At 36.7% G+C, this 19,651-nt stretch overlaps 1 protein-coding gene across 1 annotated transcript in view; it reads left to right on the top strand.

The window, feature by feature from the left end:
• The window catches only part of YAF2 (YY1 associated factor 2), a 28,874-nt gene extending 10,231 nt beyond the window's left edge, over window positions 1-18,643 (top strand). Inside the window, exons 3-4 of the mRNA XM_075744996.1 lie at window positions 13,829-13,981; window positions 17,202-18,643. Of these exons, the coding sequence (XP_075601111.1) occupies window positions 13,829-13,981; window positions 17,202-17,439 (391 nt within the window). The 3' untranslated portion in view covers window positions 17,440-18,643. The remainder of the gene's footprint in view (window positions 1-13,828; window positions 13,982-17,201) is intronic.
• Window positions 18,644-19,651: the final 1,008 nt, after the last annotated feature.

Genomic DNA, 19,651 nt, shown 5'->3' with positions numbered 1-19,651 from the left:
ACTCTAAAAGCTGAAAAAAGTTGGTTTGACACATTCAGTGAAAGGAAAATTGTTTCTTACAGATGTTATTGAATTCTGTGATTAGGGTCATAGGCTAGAAGTTCTGTAATTGAATAAGAAGGGAAAAAGAAAAGGTGAGGGCTGATGATTATGTGGCATCTTTTTCTATTAATATACATTTTTCCTGAAGAGCATTATGGAGACTTGATTTTTCAGGGAAAGTGTGTAGTCTTTTCCCCTACTTAAGGTGGATGTCTTTGTGGGGCTGACTCTGAATGGCGGAAGTTTATAGAATGCTGCAGCCTTCTGGGAAGATCCCACCTGCAGTGCAGAACAAATAAGATAGGTCAGAAGCAAGCTCCTTCCTGTTTGGTCACAAAACTACCTGTGCCAAGTATTCACCCTGTTTTGTGCAACAATAACTGTGCTGCTGCATCAGTATGAACCTCATGTTTTGCGTGTGTTTTTTTGCATAGGTGCAAGAAGCATCACAGTTTCTACAGGAAGGGGACAGAGGAGCTGCCTGGAGGATCCAATCCTTTGTGGGATTGGAAGTTGGGAGAGGTCACTTCCCCATGAATCCCAAGGATCTAGGGGTCTAAAAAACTGTAACCACTGCCTTCTCTGCAGACTCCCAAATACTGCCTCCTCAGGGGATGTTGTTAAGGAAATTATGACCCCTGCTCATATATAGCACATTGTCATATAGGAAACATAAATTGTTTGATACCCGTATGTTTCTCAAACAGGGTATTTTCAATGTAGCTGTCACTTATGCGAGCATCGGTGAACCACAGTTTGTGGCATATGGGGAAGAATTTCTAACAACAGTGTGCGAGAGGTTGAAGCCTTAAAACTGATTGTTGGAAAAGTAACATTTGATGGCTGCTTTAAAAACGATCCTTGAAGATGAATTTGGGCTTTCTAAAGGCCCTGATATGGATATTTCTTCTTAGGGCAGATTGTTGTGCAGTGTACCAGTTGTCTTCAGGAGACTTGCTGGCCTCATCTGTTAAATGTCATCTGGAAAATAGGGCATTCCCTTTAAGGGAATGATTAAATAGGGACACTGCCTCAAGGGGTAGTTTTCTGCACATTTATACAGTGACTGATAAAACCATATGGGTCTTGTAAGTCTATTCTAATTGAATCAGCTTTTATTGAAAGACAGAATTGCTAGAAATGCACCGAATGGATGAATTCCAAGTAAATGATTCACGCTGTAAAACAGCTAGGAATATGAAGGCACTGGAAATCAGAGCTGGCTGAAAGTTAGAATTCAAATATACATAGGATGCGTAGAAATTGCATTGTTACTCTGCAATATGCATATGGATCTATATTATGTTTTCCCATACAGACCACTAGCTCCATTGTTTGCACTGTCATCATTATTCAGTTGTATTATTTGCGGAGGCAGTGTAATGTACTGTTAACGCTCTAGGATATGACAGAAGTGATGGTAATGAGAGAAAATAATTTTGGATAACGACGTAAATTATCGATGTTGAAGATGCATTTAATCATGAACTGCTTCAATGTAGAAATAAAGACTAGTTTCCTCACAAGATGGCTTTGTGTGGTGATTAGTATGAGCATATTCATGTGACACGGCAAGCTAAACGTAGTTTAATCTGATAGTTTTTATTCTGAATAGCTTAATAGAGTACTGATGACTGAGGGAGGGTGAGCTGATCTGTGTCACAATCCAAAGACTGCTTCTCCTGCTAGTGATTTAATTTAATGGCTAGCAACTATTGTACTTGCATTACAAGAACTGGTAGTAGGAAATATTTTTTTTCTCTTCATAAGTGACTTCAACTGCTGAAAATCAGGAGTGGCATCATTACCTGAACCGCTAGCTTCTGTGTTGACCACAGTTTGCAAGATCTAACTGGCCACAGTGTTTGCAATACTACTTACTATACAGGGTTCCTGATGATTTCCTGTTTGCTTTAAATAATATCACTGATGTGCTTATGCAGAAATGAACCTTTTTTTTTTTTCTTCTTTCTTTGGCATTAGAAGGTAAGTTGTGGTCTGATTGCACTTGATCACAAAAATCAGCAATGGTAACGGAATAAATGTTTATGCTGGTTTTTCAGTGAAGTTAAAAAAGCAGTTTCCTTTGTTCTGGAATATTGTTTCCTTGGTATCTTGGCAGAACCTAGAAGCCCTTGTTGCACAAGATATTGCACAAAGAGCTTGTAGAGTAGATGTGATAGTCCATTAAAAGATAAATGTGATTAAAGAAAGTAAATTTTGCTTGTGTATCAAATCTAGAAACAATAAAGTGTTACGTTAGTTGAAAAATTGCCTGATGGAAGAAAATAAAGTCTCAAAGCGTTGTAGCTATTCTGCAAATATGTGGAAGGATATATATCAAAAGCTGTTGTGCATTTTGTGTATAGAAATGCATAACAATTCTCTGTATTTGTGAATGAGTGCTTTGCATTTGACAAAAATAGTCCTGCATTATTGAAGTTTGAAAAATATTTCATGCTTTAAAAGTTTACTGTCAAACTAGCACTTGAAAAATTCATTGTCTTCTTGAGGCACAAAGAAAGATCAGTAAAAAAGATAGGAAAATTGGTAGGGTAAAGATAGCAACGGTTTTTTGGGGGGCTTTTGTATGGCCAGATTGCATGTAGTTACACCTAAACAATACAGATTTGTGCATAAACTGGCAGGAATGGTCTAAAATGTAAGACTTGAACTTTTGCATTCTCACTTGAAGTTTAATAAGATTCTGCTATTCACTGTGTGTCAAACTGTTGACTGTCTGCATAATTACATGAAGACAGTTACTGCAATGACTTAATGCGTGCATGTGTGTCTCAGTTCTATTGATTTCTTTCTATACTATAAAGAACTTAAGTAACAGTTTCTTGGCTCTTGGGAAATTCTTCACCTGTGCATTTGTAAGCCATGATAACAAGATTATGATGCTAAATTAAATTTGATTCCATTTATTTAAAGCTGTCAACACCATTGCAATGTCTTTATAAATACACACCTTGGCCTTCCAACAGTTTTCATGGATTCCTAGTCTTTAAGAAAAAAGGCAAACTTCAAAGTTAAGGTCTTTGCAGGCAGAGGTCAGCTCAAAACAAGGAAGACTGGGGTAGCTGTGTATATGTTTATTTTTTTCCTTTTGTTTAGGTGAAGTTGCTTACTTTTTTTTTACTACTAAAGCTATTTACAGTGGGAGGGAAAAGAGACTCTGGAAGGGGCATAGATGCAAAAATCACTAGCATCATTGTAACCTGTTTTGCAGAAAGACTTCTGAAGAAGAGAGAAAAACATGGCCAAGGAAGCGAGAGTGTTAATTACTTGATATTTGTAAAGTAACTCGTTATCAGTATATGAGGGTGAGGGGAGGGACAGAACTGTGTTAAGAAGAATTGACTAGTGGGTGGGAGGAAAGTTTATTCTTAGTTAACTTCTACTTCAAGGTACTGTGTTACTTATTACAGAAACTGAATTTGAAATATATACACACACACACATATTTTTAATTCTGGAGCCATTTAGACCTTCTGGCATCTAAATCTACATCATCAGTCCGTCATGGAAAAGTCACGTTCCAAAGCTGTGGGTTGTAGCCTGTGCTGTGATCTTCAGAGTAAAAAGCTGTCTAAGCTCTATTGCAAAGTTACAGTTAGAACTTTGCACAATTAATGTCTTTTTGAAAATACACAGGAGGCATATCATGCTATAATATTGTTACGATATTTAACTGTAGCTGTACCCTGTAAAAGGTACTGAAATAAATGCCATAAGAATTGCTCAAAACATTCATACCTAAGTGAAATATTCTCTTACTATTATGTGTTACAGTAGTCTCTCACTTAGAAAAATCTACCTAAACCCACTTTTTCATATCCTTCTTTTTGTCTCTTTATTTAAAAAGCTGTTTACTGTAAAATCACGGATCTTTCCAGCTGACTCGCTGTGTACATCTACTTGCTTTGGAGATTAGGAACAACTTTTTATTTTTAAATTAATTGCTCTAATTACTGTGTTAAGATACATTTGAGAATGTGGACCTTAGTTGGAGAAATGAGGATGTGGTGAAGGAGATTTGAGTAGGGACTAGGGAGAATATGATGATGAAATAGAAAGTGTGTGAAGATAAGCTTTTCTTGAGATTTCAGTAATGACTGTGAACTAGAAAAATGGAGATTAGAGTATTACTGTGGATATCAGATTTCTATTAGCTTCTTGAGACATTAATATTTAGGATAGACGTGAGTGGAAAATGATCTTCAAATAAATTATAAGATATTTAAAGCCTGTACATTTGTATTGGGAAATGATCCAGTCTAGTAATGAAAGAACAGACTAGGATTTGAATGGTTCAACTTTGTTCTCAGCAAGATTTTAATGCACTTAACTGTATTCTGTTTAGACTTTTAAAAGACATGTATGATAGAAACATCAGCAAAACAAGATTTTTATTAGGGTTTGGTTAAACCTAACCTTATTTCTTTTAATAATTTTGTTTAGTTCACAGTGGCATATTGTTAATTGATTTACTTAAAGTGGAATTATTTAAGAAAAACCAAACAAATACTTACTCTAATCTTTATAGGAGTTTGTCTTTTTTGCTTTGGTGACAGTTCTGAGAAGTGTTGAGCAGGGTGGTCTGTAGACTTATTAGATGCACAGCTCTGAGGCATGAGCATGTGTGGTTTTTCTGGGTGAGCCAATGCATCAGGTCTCATACCGTCTTGTAAACGCATTCTGAAAACACTTGTGGAAGCGTTTTAAACTTTCAATTGTTTATAATGTAGTTTTGCAGAATTTTAGACTAGCCAATGTATGAGAGTGTTTTAACAGCTTTGAAATTATCCAACCAAGTAATATTTATGAAGGGATATTTACAAAACTTTGATTAGATATCTAATGGTAAGATTTGATATGCTCTAGATGAATAGACAGTCATAATCATCATGAGGTTAGCTTTGTTGGTATTGTCTGGAGGTGAGGAATATATGATAAGATATAAAAATAAAGAAGCAAAGGGGCGATACAGAATATTGAGTTACACAACAGCATGCATTTCTGAGTACAGGTATCTGAAATATAGCCCTGTATTCAAGATGCAGTACTAAAATTATGCTATTTTCCAAGAATGTATTGACTTGTCTGAAGTAAGATACATGTTCACTGTTAGCAACTGGGTAGCCCACTTTAAAAAATGGTCATTGGAAATGGCCCTGGCCCTGTTATTTTCCACATAAAAGCTGAAGCTGTAAGAGGAGATGACTAACTAATTCCAAGGTCTGTCCTGCTTTATCAGGGATTACTCTTATTTCCAGTGGCAATGCACTACAAAATATAGACAACTAAAGTCTTTCAGTCTACCTCCTGTCACAAGAATTAAATTTGCTACCAAATTCTAAAACAATTGAAGGCTGGAAAAACTCAGGCATGTTAACAAGGCATTTCTGAAATCCTTGCTAGATGAGGGACTAGCAAAAGCTGGTGGAGGAGTACAAGTACATGATTGAAATTAGAATTCCATTTGAAAAAAAAAAAATTGAGTATCTTGGCTCAGTCAGAAACACACAGAAGGCCCCCAGTAGCAGATGGAAAGGAGATAAGCAAGTCTGCAGGCCAGTAGAGAGAGAGGAATACCATTTTTTTCATAATAATGTAAATCCATGGTAACTTCTAGGTGAACAACACACACACACAACCTTTGTAGGTTTGCTATGAAGCAAACTTAGAAATTTTAAATTTGGTGCAGAGTAAGCTTAGAAGAGTTTGATAGGGGCTTCTAAAAGCTTGCATTTCACAAAGACGACAGGCCCCCGAAAAGAGGTGGGTTGGAGGAAGGACAACAAGGTACAATTAAAGTAGAAATTAGTCATGTCATGATAACAGTGGTTTTATAGCAGGACATATGTTACTGTAAGTTGTATGCTGTTTTCAGGAATCCAACAGTTTTATCAGTCTTTTAGGCGGTATAAATACATTTTTGATGTGTCTGAACCTTCTAGCATGGTTGAATAGTTTAAAAATCAGATGTTATCATTTTGGGGAGAGTATAGAAGAACGTATAGTTTGGGGCAAAACCAAGAAGATTTTAAATATGAATACTAGTGGACGTGGTGGGTTTGTGAAAAATATAGGAAGAGTGATTAATCTTTGAAGTACCATATAATTACTTGACTAGAAGGTTGACCTGTGAGGATGGTACTAGTTTTGAATTTGGGAAGAATGCATTAAATTATTTCCTTGCATTTGGCAGTAATTTTGAAAAGTGTCTTAAAATTTTAATGGTGTTTGAATTGTTACAATAAAATAACATGTTCCTGTGCATCACCTTGTCAGAACTGCTTGCAGGAAGGCTCCACAGTAAAGTTGTTTTCTGTCCAAAGTTACTGAGGATTTGCAGTGGCTTAGGAGTGCATATAGCTGGTTACTGCGTATCAGCTTATCCGTGATACTTTATTTATATTTCTGTAGATCCATGGGACACGTTTTATGTGGCAGTCAGGGGACAACAGAGCTGTCAAAAGAGGCAAGCAGTGTAATTATAGATAAATGAAAGAAAAGCTTCTGTAATTGAAGTAAGGATGAGTGCTTGAACAAAAATTTCTAGCTATCACGTAGAAACCAGCTTAATTTCAGCATGACTTAAAGTAGCAGTTGCATAAGCTTGAACATATAGGATAAGATAGAAGGAAAAATCAAAGGGGTATTAATCAGACAGAAAGTGGAGGCACTGTCATGATGATACTCTAGTAGTCATATTTCTTTGTGACTGTCAGAAGTGCCCGATATCAGGAAGGTTGCTTTGTAAGCAGTTGTCCTTAAGTAGTAAACGAAGAATGTGGACTGCAGTGGTTTGAGGAGCTGACCAACTTTCTGTGATGCCTAGTGATTAGTCCTAGGGATTTTTTCCTGGAAGCTGACTGAGCTTGTTCTCTTATGCTTTGCCTGAAGATGCTTAATTGGGAAGGCCTGGCTTTGATTTTAGAGTTTCTACCTTAGCCACAACTGTGACAAGTGTTCTGGGTTTAACTTATAGTGCATCAGCATGTTCTGTGTTTATATTGCAGCTTTTGAAATAAACTCCAAGACTTTCCCCAAGGACATGCCATGAAAAAAACAACAACCCTGTGTATGGAGTTTGTAAAGGCCAAAGCTTGCTTTTTTTTTTTTTTTTAAACCAATCCTATTCTTCAGCAGTCAGCTTCACAAGTTTGACCAAAGATGACATGTGTAAATGGATTAGTTACTGCTTGTAAGGCCTTTTGGCATTAGTGATTTTGATAATTCTTGAAAACCTCATAGAGTGAAATTCAGGGCACTGATTTACTAGATTACTGGTTTCCAAAGAATGAATTCTGCCATGCCTTGCTGGTGGGACAGAACAGATTGCAGAAGTGTGAATGAAGCTGATGTTCAAAACCATGCTGGACTCATTACTTGAGTCCTGTGCAGTGAGGGCCTTAAAGCAACAAGTAGTAGAAGATTTGGGAACTTCCATTAACTTGGAAGCATTTATTCTGTCCTGAATCACCTGAAAGGGAACAGTACTCTGTATTTAAAGAATAATGTGGATTTTTCATTTTTGAGGAAAGGATTCTGTGACCAACGGCAAGACAAATTCAGTGAGGTTTCTGTTCCAGATATTTCTAACCTCTCTTTCTTGAGGGATGAATCTGCTCTCTTGAACAAAAGGTCAGTGTCTCCCTGCAGCGAAGAGAAGTTTAGATAAATGGTACTGCTTAAGGATTAGGGGTGCTTTTGAATAAAACCTCTCTTGAGTCTCTGAAACCTGTTTTTTTGGGGTTTGTTTTTGGGGGGTTTTTGTTGTTTGGTTTGTTTTTTGTTTGTTGGGGTTTTTTTATTTAAGAAGTGATGATCCTTTACAGTGGAGGAAAGGAGAAAATTCATGTGCAAAGCTGAAATTATGGAATGTATGGGATACCATGTAGAAATTCTACATAAAAGCAGGTGAAGAATTTTGAAGAAATACCACAGGCTTTGTTTTGCTCAGGAGCTGGTCTTTTGTGGGAATGAAAATATGACAGGAGATAAGATATTGCTGATCAGCCTGAAAACTCAAACTGTTCTGATGAATAAATAATTCTTAGTATAGAATAGTTCTGTTTGATAGTATGAACAACTTACCTGTTTCATTGAATCCTTCTGTGATTCAAAAGGTAGCTTCTTCGTATCTGGAAGAGAAACTTAAGTCCAGGAACCAAAAATAGATCAATAAAATACTGGGCAGCTACGACATAATATCCTTCTGTAGGAACAGTGTTTCACAGGCGATTTCTTCCTGATTTCTAGGATGGGGCAAGATGAATATAATTTCATAGGAAGCCAGGGAGTAAGAGGAATTTGAAAACAGAATTGTATCAGCTCAGTGATAGGTAAGTAAAGTTGGACTAGAATATTGCTCTAGTTAGTGGAGGAAAAGTGTGGCAAGTGAAGTGACCGGAGCTCAATAGGAGACTCTGGCTTAACATGTGATATTCTAAAAGTTTTTAGATATGTTGCATGTAGCACTTGCTTTACAAAATAGATGATTTGCCACTCCAGACAGGATAAGCCTCCAGCCAGGGCTTTTTGTCTGAATCGAAGCCAGGAGGTAGATGGACTTGAGAAAAGGAAAGGGAAGGAAAGGATCACATGAGAATGGAAGCTCTGCTTGGCAGATATTATTCTGGATCCAAGTTATCTGTTGAAGAACATTTTTCAGCTTGATTGAAAGCTGAGGTGACAGCACTTCCTTAATTTAGACCTGCTCTGTTAAGATTGGGAAATCATAATTTTAATACTTCTGCAGTAATGAAATATAGAATGCAGAAGAGACTTAGCTTCAAGAAAGAGTGTGCCTCTGAGTATGTCTCCTACTTTTCAGAATATCTGAACTCTGTAAACTGTGCGTTACAGATGACAATACACTTTTCCCACAACAGGTTGAAAAGGTGTATGTATTCAGCTCTGAGGTTTATAGTATCTAGCTTTCCATATAGAAAACCACAGGATGTGTTCTGAGTTCTGTGGATACTGGGAGGATATGGGTACTGGTTCTGTGTGGATCAGTCCAAGTTCAGCATGGCTCACACTGAACCAAAGCTAAGGTGTTGGCTGCTCTGTTGGACTGTTGATGTCTCTGCGTTGTGCTTCTCAGCAGTCTTATTTGCGTGGCGGTACTGTGTGCTGCTTGGCAGTCTTGGTTGGCTCTGAGTGTTCAGGATATGCAGCACCAAACAGATGACTCTTCTCTGAACCCTGCACACAGGGGTTCATCGTGCTGACATGGGACTCGTTTGAGATGTAGGTAGATTTGGGCTTGGTTCATGGAAAAATGGTCACAGTTGTCCACGTCATGCTTTTTGTTTCCAGACTGTGGCAGATGGACCCTAGAGCCGGTTTGACCGATAAGTAGCTCAGGTCTATCAGAACTGGAGCTCCTACTCTGAGTAGTGCAGGAGACATGAGTCTGCTTTATGGACTCATGATGGCTGTAGAAGCAGCACTGTGGAAATATAGTTGTGCTCTGTATAAATTAAATCAATTCAGCCAGACCCCAAAATGCCTCAGCATTAAGGCAGTTTGGTTGTCTGCATGTTTGATGCGCAACTCAGACGACTGAGAATTTACTACTGTACTTCTGCTGCATATGTTGATTATTAGTATTGTACATAGATTTTGTTTGTTTGTTTATTTGTGTTTTCAAAACGCCCCACTTTGTTGTAACGAGACCAAGTTATTCACCATATCAAATTGGTCAAAATCATTTTTACATAGATTATTGCTGAATACCAGGTGAGGGAAATTAAGGAAGCACGTACTGCTGTGAGATGTCCAAAATGACTTATGAGCAGGAAGCTCTGGGAGAGGAAAATGACTTGGGGCGAAAGTTCCAGATATCATTTGGTCTACTGCACTGTGTGCATTCTTGAATGAGTAGTTTTCATTTCTAGGTATGTAAATTGCTATGCTATAAAGCCTTTTTTTTTTTTTTTTTAAGAATGCTAGGAAGGAAAACTAGTCCATCCTTCTCAGTATTAAATATTTGCTCCCTTTGAGAGCATCAGTGTTGAATGAGTTTCTGCACACAAAACCTAAATAGACAAGTCTCTGCAGCCTCTGTAAATATACCCTCTAAACCAGCAGCTAGATCAAATCCATAAGATAAAATGTAGTCGTATCCTGGAACAAGAAGAACAGAGTTAAAACTATGACATTGCTGTCATTTAGCATTAATGGGGATTGTAGGTAAGAAAAAAACTATACCCTTGAACATTTGTATTACTGTCTATTGGCTTTTTAAAAAATGTTAGTTTTCCTTATTTTTAAAGGATATTATGAAGTGTGTATTTGTCTGCAGGGCCTTGAAAGCATTATTGGAACTAGATAATTAATAAAACCGTAATGAATGAGGTTGGAATAGAAATGTAGGTAGAAGTATTGCTAATGTTAACTTAGAAGAAAGGTAACACTGGCTGAAAAGGAAAACTAAGTGCTAGAGGAGGAGAGGCATAATATTCAGAGCTGCAATGCACAGGGATCTCTTGGAAGCTCAGTAAATCAGTTTGTTGGTATCGCTGCAGTGCATAGGGCCTAAACCATGAAGTTTACCTCTGTTGGAATGAATTAATAGCTTTTATCTTTTGTAATAGTGTATGCCTCTCTTGATTAGTGTTCCACTTAAAATGACTGAAGTGAAATTATTAGATAAAAATGCAAAGTTTTGAGGGGCTGACTAAGCAACGTGTATTGTATTTATGAATGTTTCTGCCTGGATTGTTCAGTTGTAAAGTCACTCCCAGTGGTAGAGGCAAAAATGCTTGTAATCATAATGCAAAAGTTTATAGAGCTTCTTTCTAAACACTAGTTAGCTCAGATGCTCATGAATATGCTCAAAAAGCAAATTACCATAAATATATTGATGAATTAAAAGGCAGTGTTAACATTGTCTGTATCTACTTAAATCTGTACTAGTCTATGACAAGAAGTCTTTAACTAACTGGGTTTGAAAACCAGTAATTTAAAATGTCGTATTTTGGCAAATCATAAAAATCAATTTCCTGTTACAGGAATAGTTTTTCTGACATTTATCTTCTCTGCGAGAAAGCCTTCACTGTATAAATTCTTTCATGCTTGAATGGCGTGATTCAGCTACCGCTAAATCATGAACAATTCTATCAGGTTAAAGCTTCATGAGTGGTAAAGTTATCTCCTGAAGCCTGCATGGCTTGTAAAGTGCTTGGTTGCAGTTCAGTAGCCCCTTTTGAGTACCTGAAAAAAAAATAAATAAATTGAACGCTTGAAAGACACTCTCAGTGTTGAGAGAAGTGAATATATTTTTTTCTCAATTTTTTAATATAAAAACATCAAATGCCTTGTTTAAGAAATCTGGAAGTGACAGAGCAGATAATAAATTTTAGAACATAAATATAGCTGATAGACGGCTATAGAAATGATTGACAACAAAAAGATGGAAATTTAATTGAGAGGAATAAAATAACTGAGTGGAATTCTTTGTCACAGCAAAACCACTTAGAACATCTTGGTTCATTTTTAGTGCATCTTCCCAAACATGATTTTTCTGTGGGGTTTTTTTTTTTTTTGTCTTAACTGACTTCTATTCCTTGTGGCAAAGATCTTTTTTTGTCAGTCTCATTTGTTTTATGGTACTGGAAAAAGAAGTTCTAAACCTAGGACTTAGTTCTAAGCTTAATTTCCCAGCTGTACTCTAATAGAAATTATCTAGTTTGCCCTCAGGAATAGAAATTCTTGTAAATTGAGAACTAAAATAGTTGGCTAAGAATTTTTTCCCCCTCTACCCCTTTTTAACAATTTCCATGATCATGGTGTTGTCCACAGCCCTGGGCAGTAATTAATTGTGTGTTGAGAAGTTCACTACTGTCTTACTTTGTAAGTAACATGTCAGATTATTCTCTCAGGTCAGTATGTAGTAATGATGGGATTGTCACTTGGCCGTCACTAGGAATATGAACTCCCAGTATCCCTATTTCCTGGAGCAATCTTCAGTTCAAGACAGATCATCAGTTTTGTTTATATATCACAAATGTTTTACACCTGAAATGATAAACTTGTGCGTCAATTACACCTTGGTTCTTCTTGTTTTGTTGTGAACATCTGTGACAAATGGTTGAAACAATTCTGAGGCAAGTTTTCTTAAAAATGTCCTATGTACTCCGTTAATGTAAACAATTGTAATCCATTCAGTCATTTCAGTGATTTTGGACCTTACTGTGTGTTTTCCAAGGTCCTCATTGCAATGCTCTCCTGAAAAGGATGTAAACATGTGTTTGACAGCTGATACAAGCTGGGTAGTTTTCACTAAGTGATCTGTTGCTGATCTTTGTCTCTCCATGAGTTAGCGTGGGTTCAGTTCATGAGTGGGTATGCACTAGTTTTTACCCCAAAATTCTCTTGTGTTGACATTTTTAATGGTCTTTATTTTTACTTTAATTCATTAAGAACTTGCTGTGAAGACTCATGAAATCTCAGCTGTTTAATATTAACTGCCTTTCCCACGCTTTATGGATTCTTGTAACTTGGCTTTTACTCTATAACATGAACTATTGCAATCGTTACTGAAAATATAACTTGCTAATTGGAGCTGCCTTGATTTTCTGCTTTTGTTATTTTACTCATCACTTCACCTAAGGAAGAAGTGCTGGTAGCGTGATCCTGTGGGTTGGGATAAATAAATATGCGTAAGAGCTGATAGCTTCTGTTGCTTTAATAACTACTCTGTATTTTTGTAGTATCACAGTGCATATAATTTGTGCTTTTTCCATTTAAAAAAAACCAACAACACAACCCAACTAACAAAATGCAAGAGCTTGGCAGTGAAAACATTCTTTTGGAGAAGAAATTTGCATCTTCAAATACAGTCACAGAACCTTCCTTTTTATGTCATGACTTGAAATTTCTTAATTCCAAAATCTCAAAATAAATACCCTTGCACTGGAAAGAGTAAAATCTTTCATTTCACATTAGGATCCTTGTATTCCAACATAAACTAAAAATGAAGCAATTTCAAAATAATATTTCAGAAAATATAATAAACTGTTGAAATTCTTTTGCCTGCTGTTCTTCTTCTCACTCTTGTTTTTAGTTTGGTTCAAAACTTGGAAATTAAATCTGCACTGTGTATACTGATGGAATGTGGTTGGAAGTTTCTCTTGCCAGCTTTTAAAGCATATATGTTCTGACAGCTATATCCTACTGTTACTAGTGCAGTATATTTTTTTCCAGTAAAACAACTTTATAAAAATGATACACAACTTCACAGGATTTGTCATTGTTTTCAATGAATTTGAGCTGAAAACATTAAGTTTTATTCTATAAGGCCAACAGCGGCTCTAGCTCCGATACCTGAAATATCAGATTTTTCCTTTTTGTGACGTGGATTGCATACTTCGGTATTGCAGTACACTCAAAACAGACCCCTTCATTGTTTGAAGAGGGTGGGATTGAGTGGTAAATTATTCCCTCTGGAAGCTTCATCTTTTGGAGTTCACTCCGTGTAAGTGTCTGTCTGGATATGACAGCTGGGGACACTCCGAAGTCTTGTCTCTAAATCCTTAAAAAGAAAAAAAAAATCTCATTTGTTGATAATGCAAGTAAGTGAAACAAAAGGCTGTAATGGGTTTAAATTTGATATGCTATTTTAATGAAGTATTGGCAGCAATATAAGATTTAGCGGTATTTATTTTTATAGTGATTGTCAGTGTTAATAACTGAAGTGTAGAGAGTTTGAGACTTGTTATAATGTCTAAGCATTGTGCATGTCTATATATATATGTGCACACAGGAAACCTCGACCTGTCTCTCAGCTGGTTGCACAACAGGTTCCTCAGCAATTTGTGCCCCCTACACAATCAAAGAAAGAGAAAAAAGACAAAGTAGAAAAGGAAAAAAGTGAAAAGGAAACAACAAGCAAAAAGAACAGTCATAAGAAAACCAGGTAAAAATTTTAGAAACTTTTACGGTATTGATAAAATATAATTTAAAAAAGAAAATAAGAAAATGTTCTGCGATTTTAATGCTTTGTAAGTGCTGAGGCAAACTCTTTCAACAATAAGGCTAAATATCTGTATGTGAAGTTTCATTGGTTTAGGATGCTTATTGTGAAGAAAACTTGCAGTTTGTAAGTTTGACCAGAAGATGGAGACCAGCTGAACATAGAAACCTTTATTTTTGTTAAGGATTACAGATGTATTTCTCACACCATACAAAACTGTAGCTAGGCGAATGGATGATACTAATATCTGGAAAAGAGAGGGGACAGGAGTGACTAGTTTTCATCCAAAATAATAGGAGAGAGAGAACCAGTACCAGACTGCAAAAGAATGTGAAAGTAACGTGGTTATTGCTATCCTTGCAGAACTGGAATAAATTTTGAAGGGCTGAAGTAGGATATAAATTAATGTGACAGGATAAAGCATGTATAATGCCTAATGATAAAAATCTCTATGCTACATCTGGGATGCTGAAGAAAACCTTGGATTCTTAGAACTGAGAACATTAAATATTACAGTACAGACAAGCAGTTGTAAAAGCCTTGCTCTTGCTGTAAGATCAAGTGGAAGGAAGGTGCAAACTGCAAAACAAAAGCAGCAAGTTTAAACCCTAAGTCATAGAATCATAGAATGTCCTGAGTTGGAAGGGACCCATAAGGATCATCGAGTCCAACTCCTGGCTCCATGCAGGACCAGCCGAATCAGAGCATATGACTGAGTGTTATCTAGATGCTTCTTGAACTCAGTCAATCTTGGTGCTGTGACCGCTTACCTGGGGAGCCTGTTCCAGTGCCCGACCACCCTCTCAGTGAAGAACCTTTTCCTGATAATCCAACCTAAACTTCCCTCATCGCAGCTTCATTCTGTTCCCTTGGGTTCTGTCACTGGTCACCAGAGGGAGGACATCAGCACCTGCCCCTTCGCTCCCCCTTGTGAGGAAGCTGTAGGCCATGATGAGGTCTCCCCTCAGTCTCCTCTTCTCTAGGCCGAACAAACCAAGGGACTTCAGCCTCTCCTCATACGTCTTCCCCTCTGGACCCTCCACCATCTTTGTTGCCCTCCTTTGGACACTCTCCAATAGTTTTATGTCCTTTTTGTACTGTGGCACCCAAAACTGCACGCAGTACTCGAGGTGAGGCCGCACCAGCGCAGTGTAGAGTGGGACAATCACTTCCCTAGACCGGCTAGCGATGCCGTGCTCAATGCGCCCCAGGATATGGCTGGCCTTCCTGGCAGCCTGGGCACACTGTTGACTCATGTTCAACTTGCTGTCGACTAAGACCCCCAAGTCCCTTTCAGCATGGCTGGTCTCCAGTGTGTATATATAGCCAGGGTTGTCCCTTCCCAGGTGCAGAATCCGGCACTTGCCCTTGTTAAACCTCATGCAGTTGGTGATTGCCCATCAATCATTACAGTCTAAGCAGAAAGTTATTGTGGCAAGAATGCTGTGCCAAAAAGCTCAGAAGTATACAAGATCTGTAGTCAAATCAAATGTGGGAGGAACTATTGATTTTATTAATTTTTTTTAATTTTATTTTTTGGAAGCAGTCCAGTATAGTCCAGCCAAGAAAGATCCTTTGGGATTAGTTATGCAGAAAAATAGCAGATGCTTATCTTGTGCCTGAAATAGGATAATCAGGATCAGAACTAGGGAGACACTGAGAGTCAAGAGAGAACAGTTGTTAAGAAAGTCATGGTTAGGATTAAGGACACAGACATGGTCCTTTTTGAATACTCAAATTTACTGGCTTACCTCATGCAGCTGAAGTACTTCAGTTATGAAGTATTTGAAGTTAACACAGTGAGTTTCAATCAAGCTAATTAAATATTATAAATTGAAATATTGGTGGTTAAATTTCAATAGTATATTAAAAATGCAAAAGTGAGGTGGACTGAAATTTTAAGCAGATTTCTTCAGTATCCTTTGGGAAAAGGATATACTTTTCTCTTTGCCTGAAAACTTGTATATTATTGCTGGAAATGATCGTAAAAATCTGCCTGCATGCTCAATATGATTAATAAGCTCCAGGCATGGCACTTACGCAGGTTGATCATGCTGAATTTTTCTCTCCATTACTGTGTTACAGAGCAGCAGATTTTCAGTTTTCTCTTAAATTCTTCAGTCACACTACTTCAGCCTCAGGGGAACAAGATGTCAAAGCCTGTCTCTATTCTAGCGAGGGAAAGGCATGAGGTGTTTCAGCTGAAGTGGCTGGGAACCAATTGTACTTCAAACAAAGTCAGATGATAGGGTAAAGGTTAGGGCTTTGCTGTTAGCACACCTGCTAATATGTGATGTCATATTAAATTATTTTATTGCAGCTTGAGCTAGCGAAAGCTGTGGAGTCAGTTAAATGCGTAAAGCTATGGTGTTCATAACCGATTGTATAAATTCAGCTGTCTGGTGGCAGTGTTTCATGGTAGTCAAAGAAAAATAGTAAATTCAAAGTACTTTATGGTTGTCACTAGCAGAAGTATGATGGCAGAAGTGAAAGTATTCTTCTCTGGTCTTTATGTTGTGAAAATCAAACAATTGAATGATTAGATGAAGACACTATGTGTAATACTGTGTGTAATAGCTCTGTGCATAATTTAAATGACAACATATGCCAGGAATACCAGAGTTACACTGTGAACATGAAGTCCAGTTCAGGTGGTATACTAGCAGTCCTAGTGAGGTTTTGAAATGAAGTAATACCTGCTGCAAGTTAATGCTATCTGCGCTGTTGAATTCAAGAGAGACGCCAACATCTTCATTAGTGAACATCATTCTCTACTTAGAATTGTTGCTTAAGGCTGCTGCAGAGATGGATGCTTCTCTGGGTCAAATTTATGAATTCTATAGCCACAGTAAAGAAAGACTTGATTTTTAAAAGTAAAAGCCTTCACATATGCAGCACATCCATATTGCTGCACAGTTACATTATTCATAGGGTCAACTTTTAAATAATCTTAGGAGAAGGTAATGTGTTATGTTCAGCTATTTTCATGTAAAACATACTGGGGAACACTCCACCGTAAATACTTGTGCTATGTTGTTTTCCTGTATATTACATGTTGCACATAGCAATCTTGTGTACACATGTATGTTTTCCAGAGGTCCTAAAAAGCAGGAGGAAGACAAGATAATAAGGTGCTTTTCATATGATTATTTGCTTTATTTAGGCCAAGATTGAAAAATGTGGATCGAAGTAGCGCTCAGCATTTGGAAGTTACCGTTGGAGATCTGACAGTCATAATTACAGACTTTAAGGAGAAAACTAAGTCACCACCTGCTTCCAGTGCTGCTTCTGCAGATCAACACAGTCAGAGCGGTTCTAGCTCTGACAATACAGAGAGGGGAATGTCCAGGTCATCTTCACCCAGAGGAGAAGCGTCATCACTGAATGGGGAATCTCATTAAAGTTTATTTCCTCCAGTTTCTTTAGTCTCTTCTCTTCAAAACATGCAAATACATAACTCCTGTCACCTGTTACCACATTTTCATGACAGATTATCCATGCACAATTGGTATGTTGACTGGAACATAATTTATGCAGTTTTAAAAAAAGAAAAAAGTGCAGTGGTAGAAACAATAATTTAAATGCAATCTAGAAATGCTTACAAAGCATTTTCAGACCAACTTTTTAATCTTCATGTGTAAAGGTGCCATGAAAATGTGGTTTGAATGTTCATTATGCAGTGTTATTCGTAAGGCCATTTTCACTTTTAGTTTAGTGAATTCTAACACAACTCTTGGAGTCTCTACTATTGGCATGTACTGAATTTAAATTTTTATAACATAGTTCAAGCTGCCTAAATATGTATTATTTGAGAATTGTGAAACATAGTTATATGTATGCAAGTCAGAGATCAACTTAATCAACTATTGCTGCAACAGAATTTTCATAATAATTATCTTCTTAAAAACACCTGCTGGTACTTGGTGTGGTTAAATAGGAAAAATGTTATTAAATAAAACATTTGTATGAATTTTTGCCAATGTTTGACACATTTTACTAGATTACTGTTATTGAATTATGTTGATGGTTTTACCAATATTTTTTCACACTTAAAACACTTATTGTAATGTTTACAAGCAAAATAGAAAACACATTCTAAGCATTGATTGGTTAACCTTACAATTCAGGTGAAGTACTACATTGTCACTGTACACTGGTTTTCTATGTTGTGTAACAAATATGGAACCTCAGTTGACTATGCATTTGGCAAAAACTAACATTTGGAAATAGGAAAATTTGGAAAAGCTTTAAAAATAACAGAAGTGCAGTTCTCATTTCTGCTTAGTGCTCTTTCCTTGCCCCAAATTTATCTAGTGTCATGTAGTCACTTGTCATTTCATTACCGGACTATCAGATGTTGCACAAGAGTAAGCAAATAACAATACTATTATTTTTTTGTTCCTGAATCAATTTCTTTAATTTTGATTTGGCCTATTAGAATATATTATGTCATAAATCATATGAAAAAACCTCATAAAGTCCCCTACTTTATGGTATAACCTGTCAACACTTACGCACTTAGCAATATACTAATACAGAGCAGAACTATTTACAATTCCATCCGGTATTATGTAAAATTACCAATAAAATATTTTTGTGAATACAGATTTTGCATTTTTGTTTACAGCCAATAAGTGTTTTGATACACACATACAATTCATGTATAGATTTTAAATTATAGATTCAGGTTCAGTACAAAAGTCCATTTAGCTTCTTTTAGTGAGGTAGTCCACTTACACCCCTGTGATTCTTTTCATTCAAAATGAATATATTTTTAAGCCCATGTAAAAGTTGGATTGACCTTCTTGGTAGTGAATCCAGCCCCAAATTATTACCAACGTATGATATGTCTTCTTAACAGCTAAAACAATGGATTTTTGTAGCCCCTGACAATTGTGATGTTTGGTGGTTTCTTGTAGTAATGTATTTTTCTGTTTTTAATGCAGTACTTCTACAGGCACAATGGTACTGTTCTATTTTGTAAGATGCTAGTTGTGAAATACAGTTGCATAAAATGAAAGTCTGATGTGATATCTGAGAACATACATACCTCATTCCTTGGTGTTGCTGTTTAAACTTTTTAGACATCAAATGTTAAGTATAGGCTATTTCAGATGGATAACTACTGACCTGTTTATTATGTATTCTGCTTTATCTTACTAAATAGGATGTCTGTTCATTGCCGTTACCTGGCCAAATCTTAGTATCTGTAAGACAATTCATTTTGGGGTTCTTAAATGTTTTTGGGGCGGGGCTGGTGTTCAAAATAACGTACACTAGTTTTTAAAAGAAAAAGACATGCTTCTCAACTTTATTTTTTTATATTTTATTTTTAGGTGGGACTATTTGCAGAGTATACTGATGTAATGGATTACAAGAGAGCTGAAACTGTTTAAAGTAAGCAGTTTAATGATAGCAGATCTCATCGCAAGATGTTTTATGAAATGTGTTTCTATTTAAAATGTAATGAATGCTAACACATTTCAGAATTCCTTGCAAACAAATAATAATCTATTACCAGTAGTTCACTAAATGGGAAACGTATTTTCATTTAATTTTATGTGAATAAACCACCCAGCACTACCAACAAGAGGTCTCTTTGTATCTTCGGAA

Source organism: Balearica regulorum, chromosome 1 (assembly GCF_011004875.1).
Source record: "Balearica regulorum gibbericeps isolate bBalReg1 chromosome 1, bBalReg1.pri, whole genome shotgun sequence".
Taxonomy (NCBI): Eukaryota; Metazoa; Chordata; class Aves; order Gruiformes; family Gruidae; genus Balearica; species Balearica regulorum.
The sequence above is the reverse complement of the archived record's forward strand: the minus strand, read 5'-3'. Positions and strand labels throughout refer to the sequence as shown.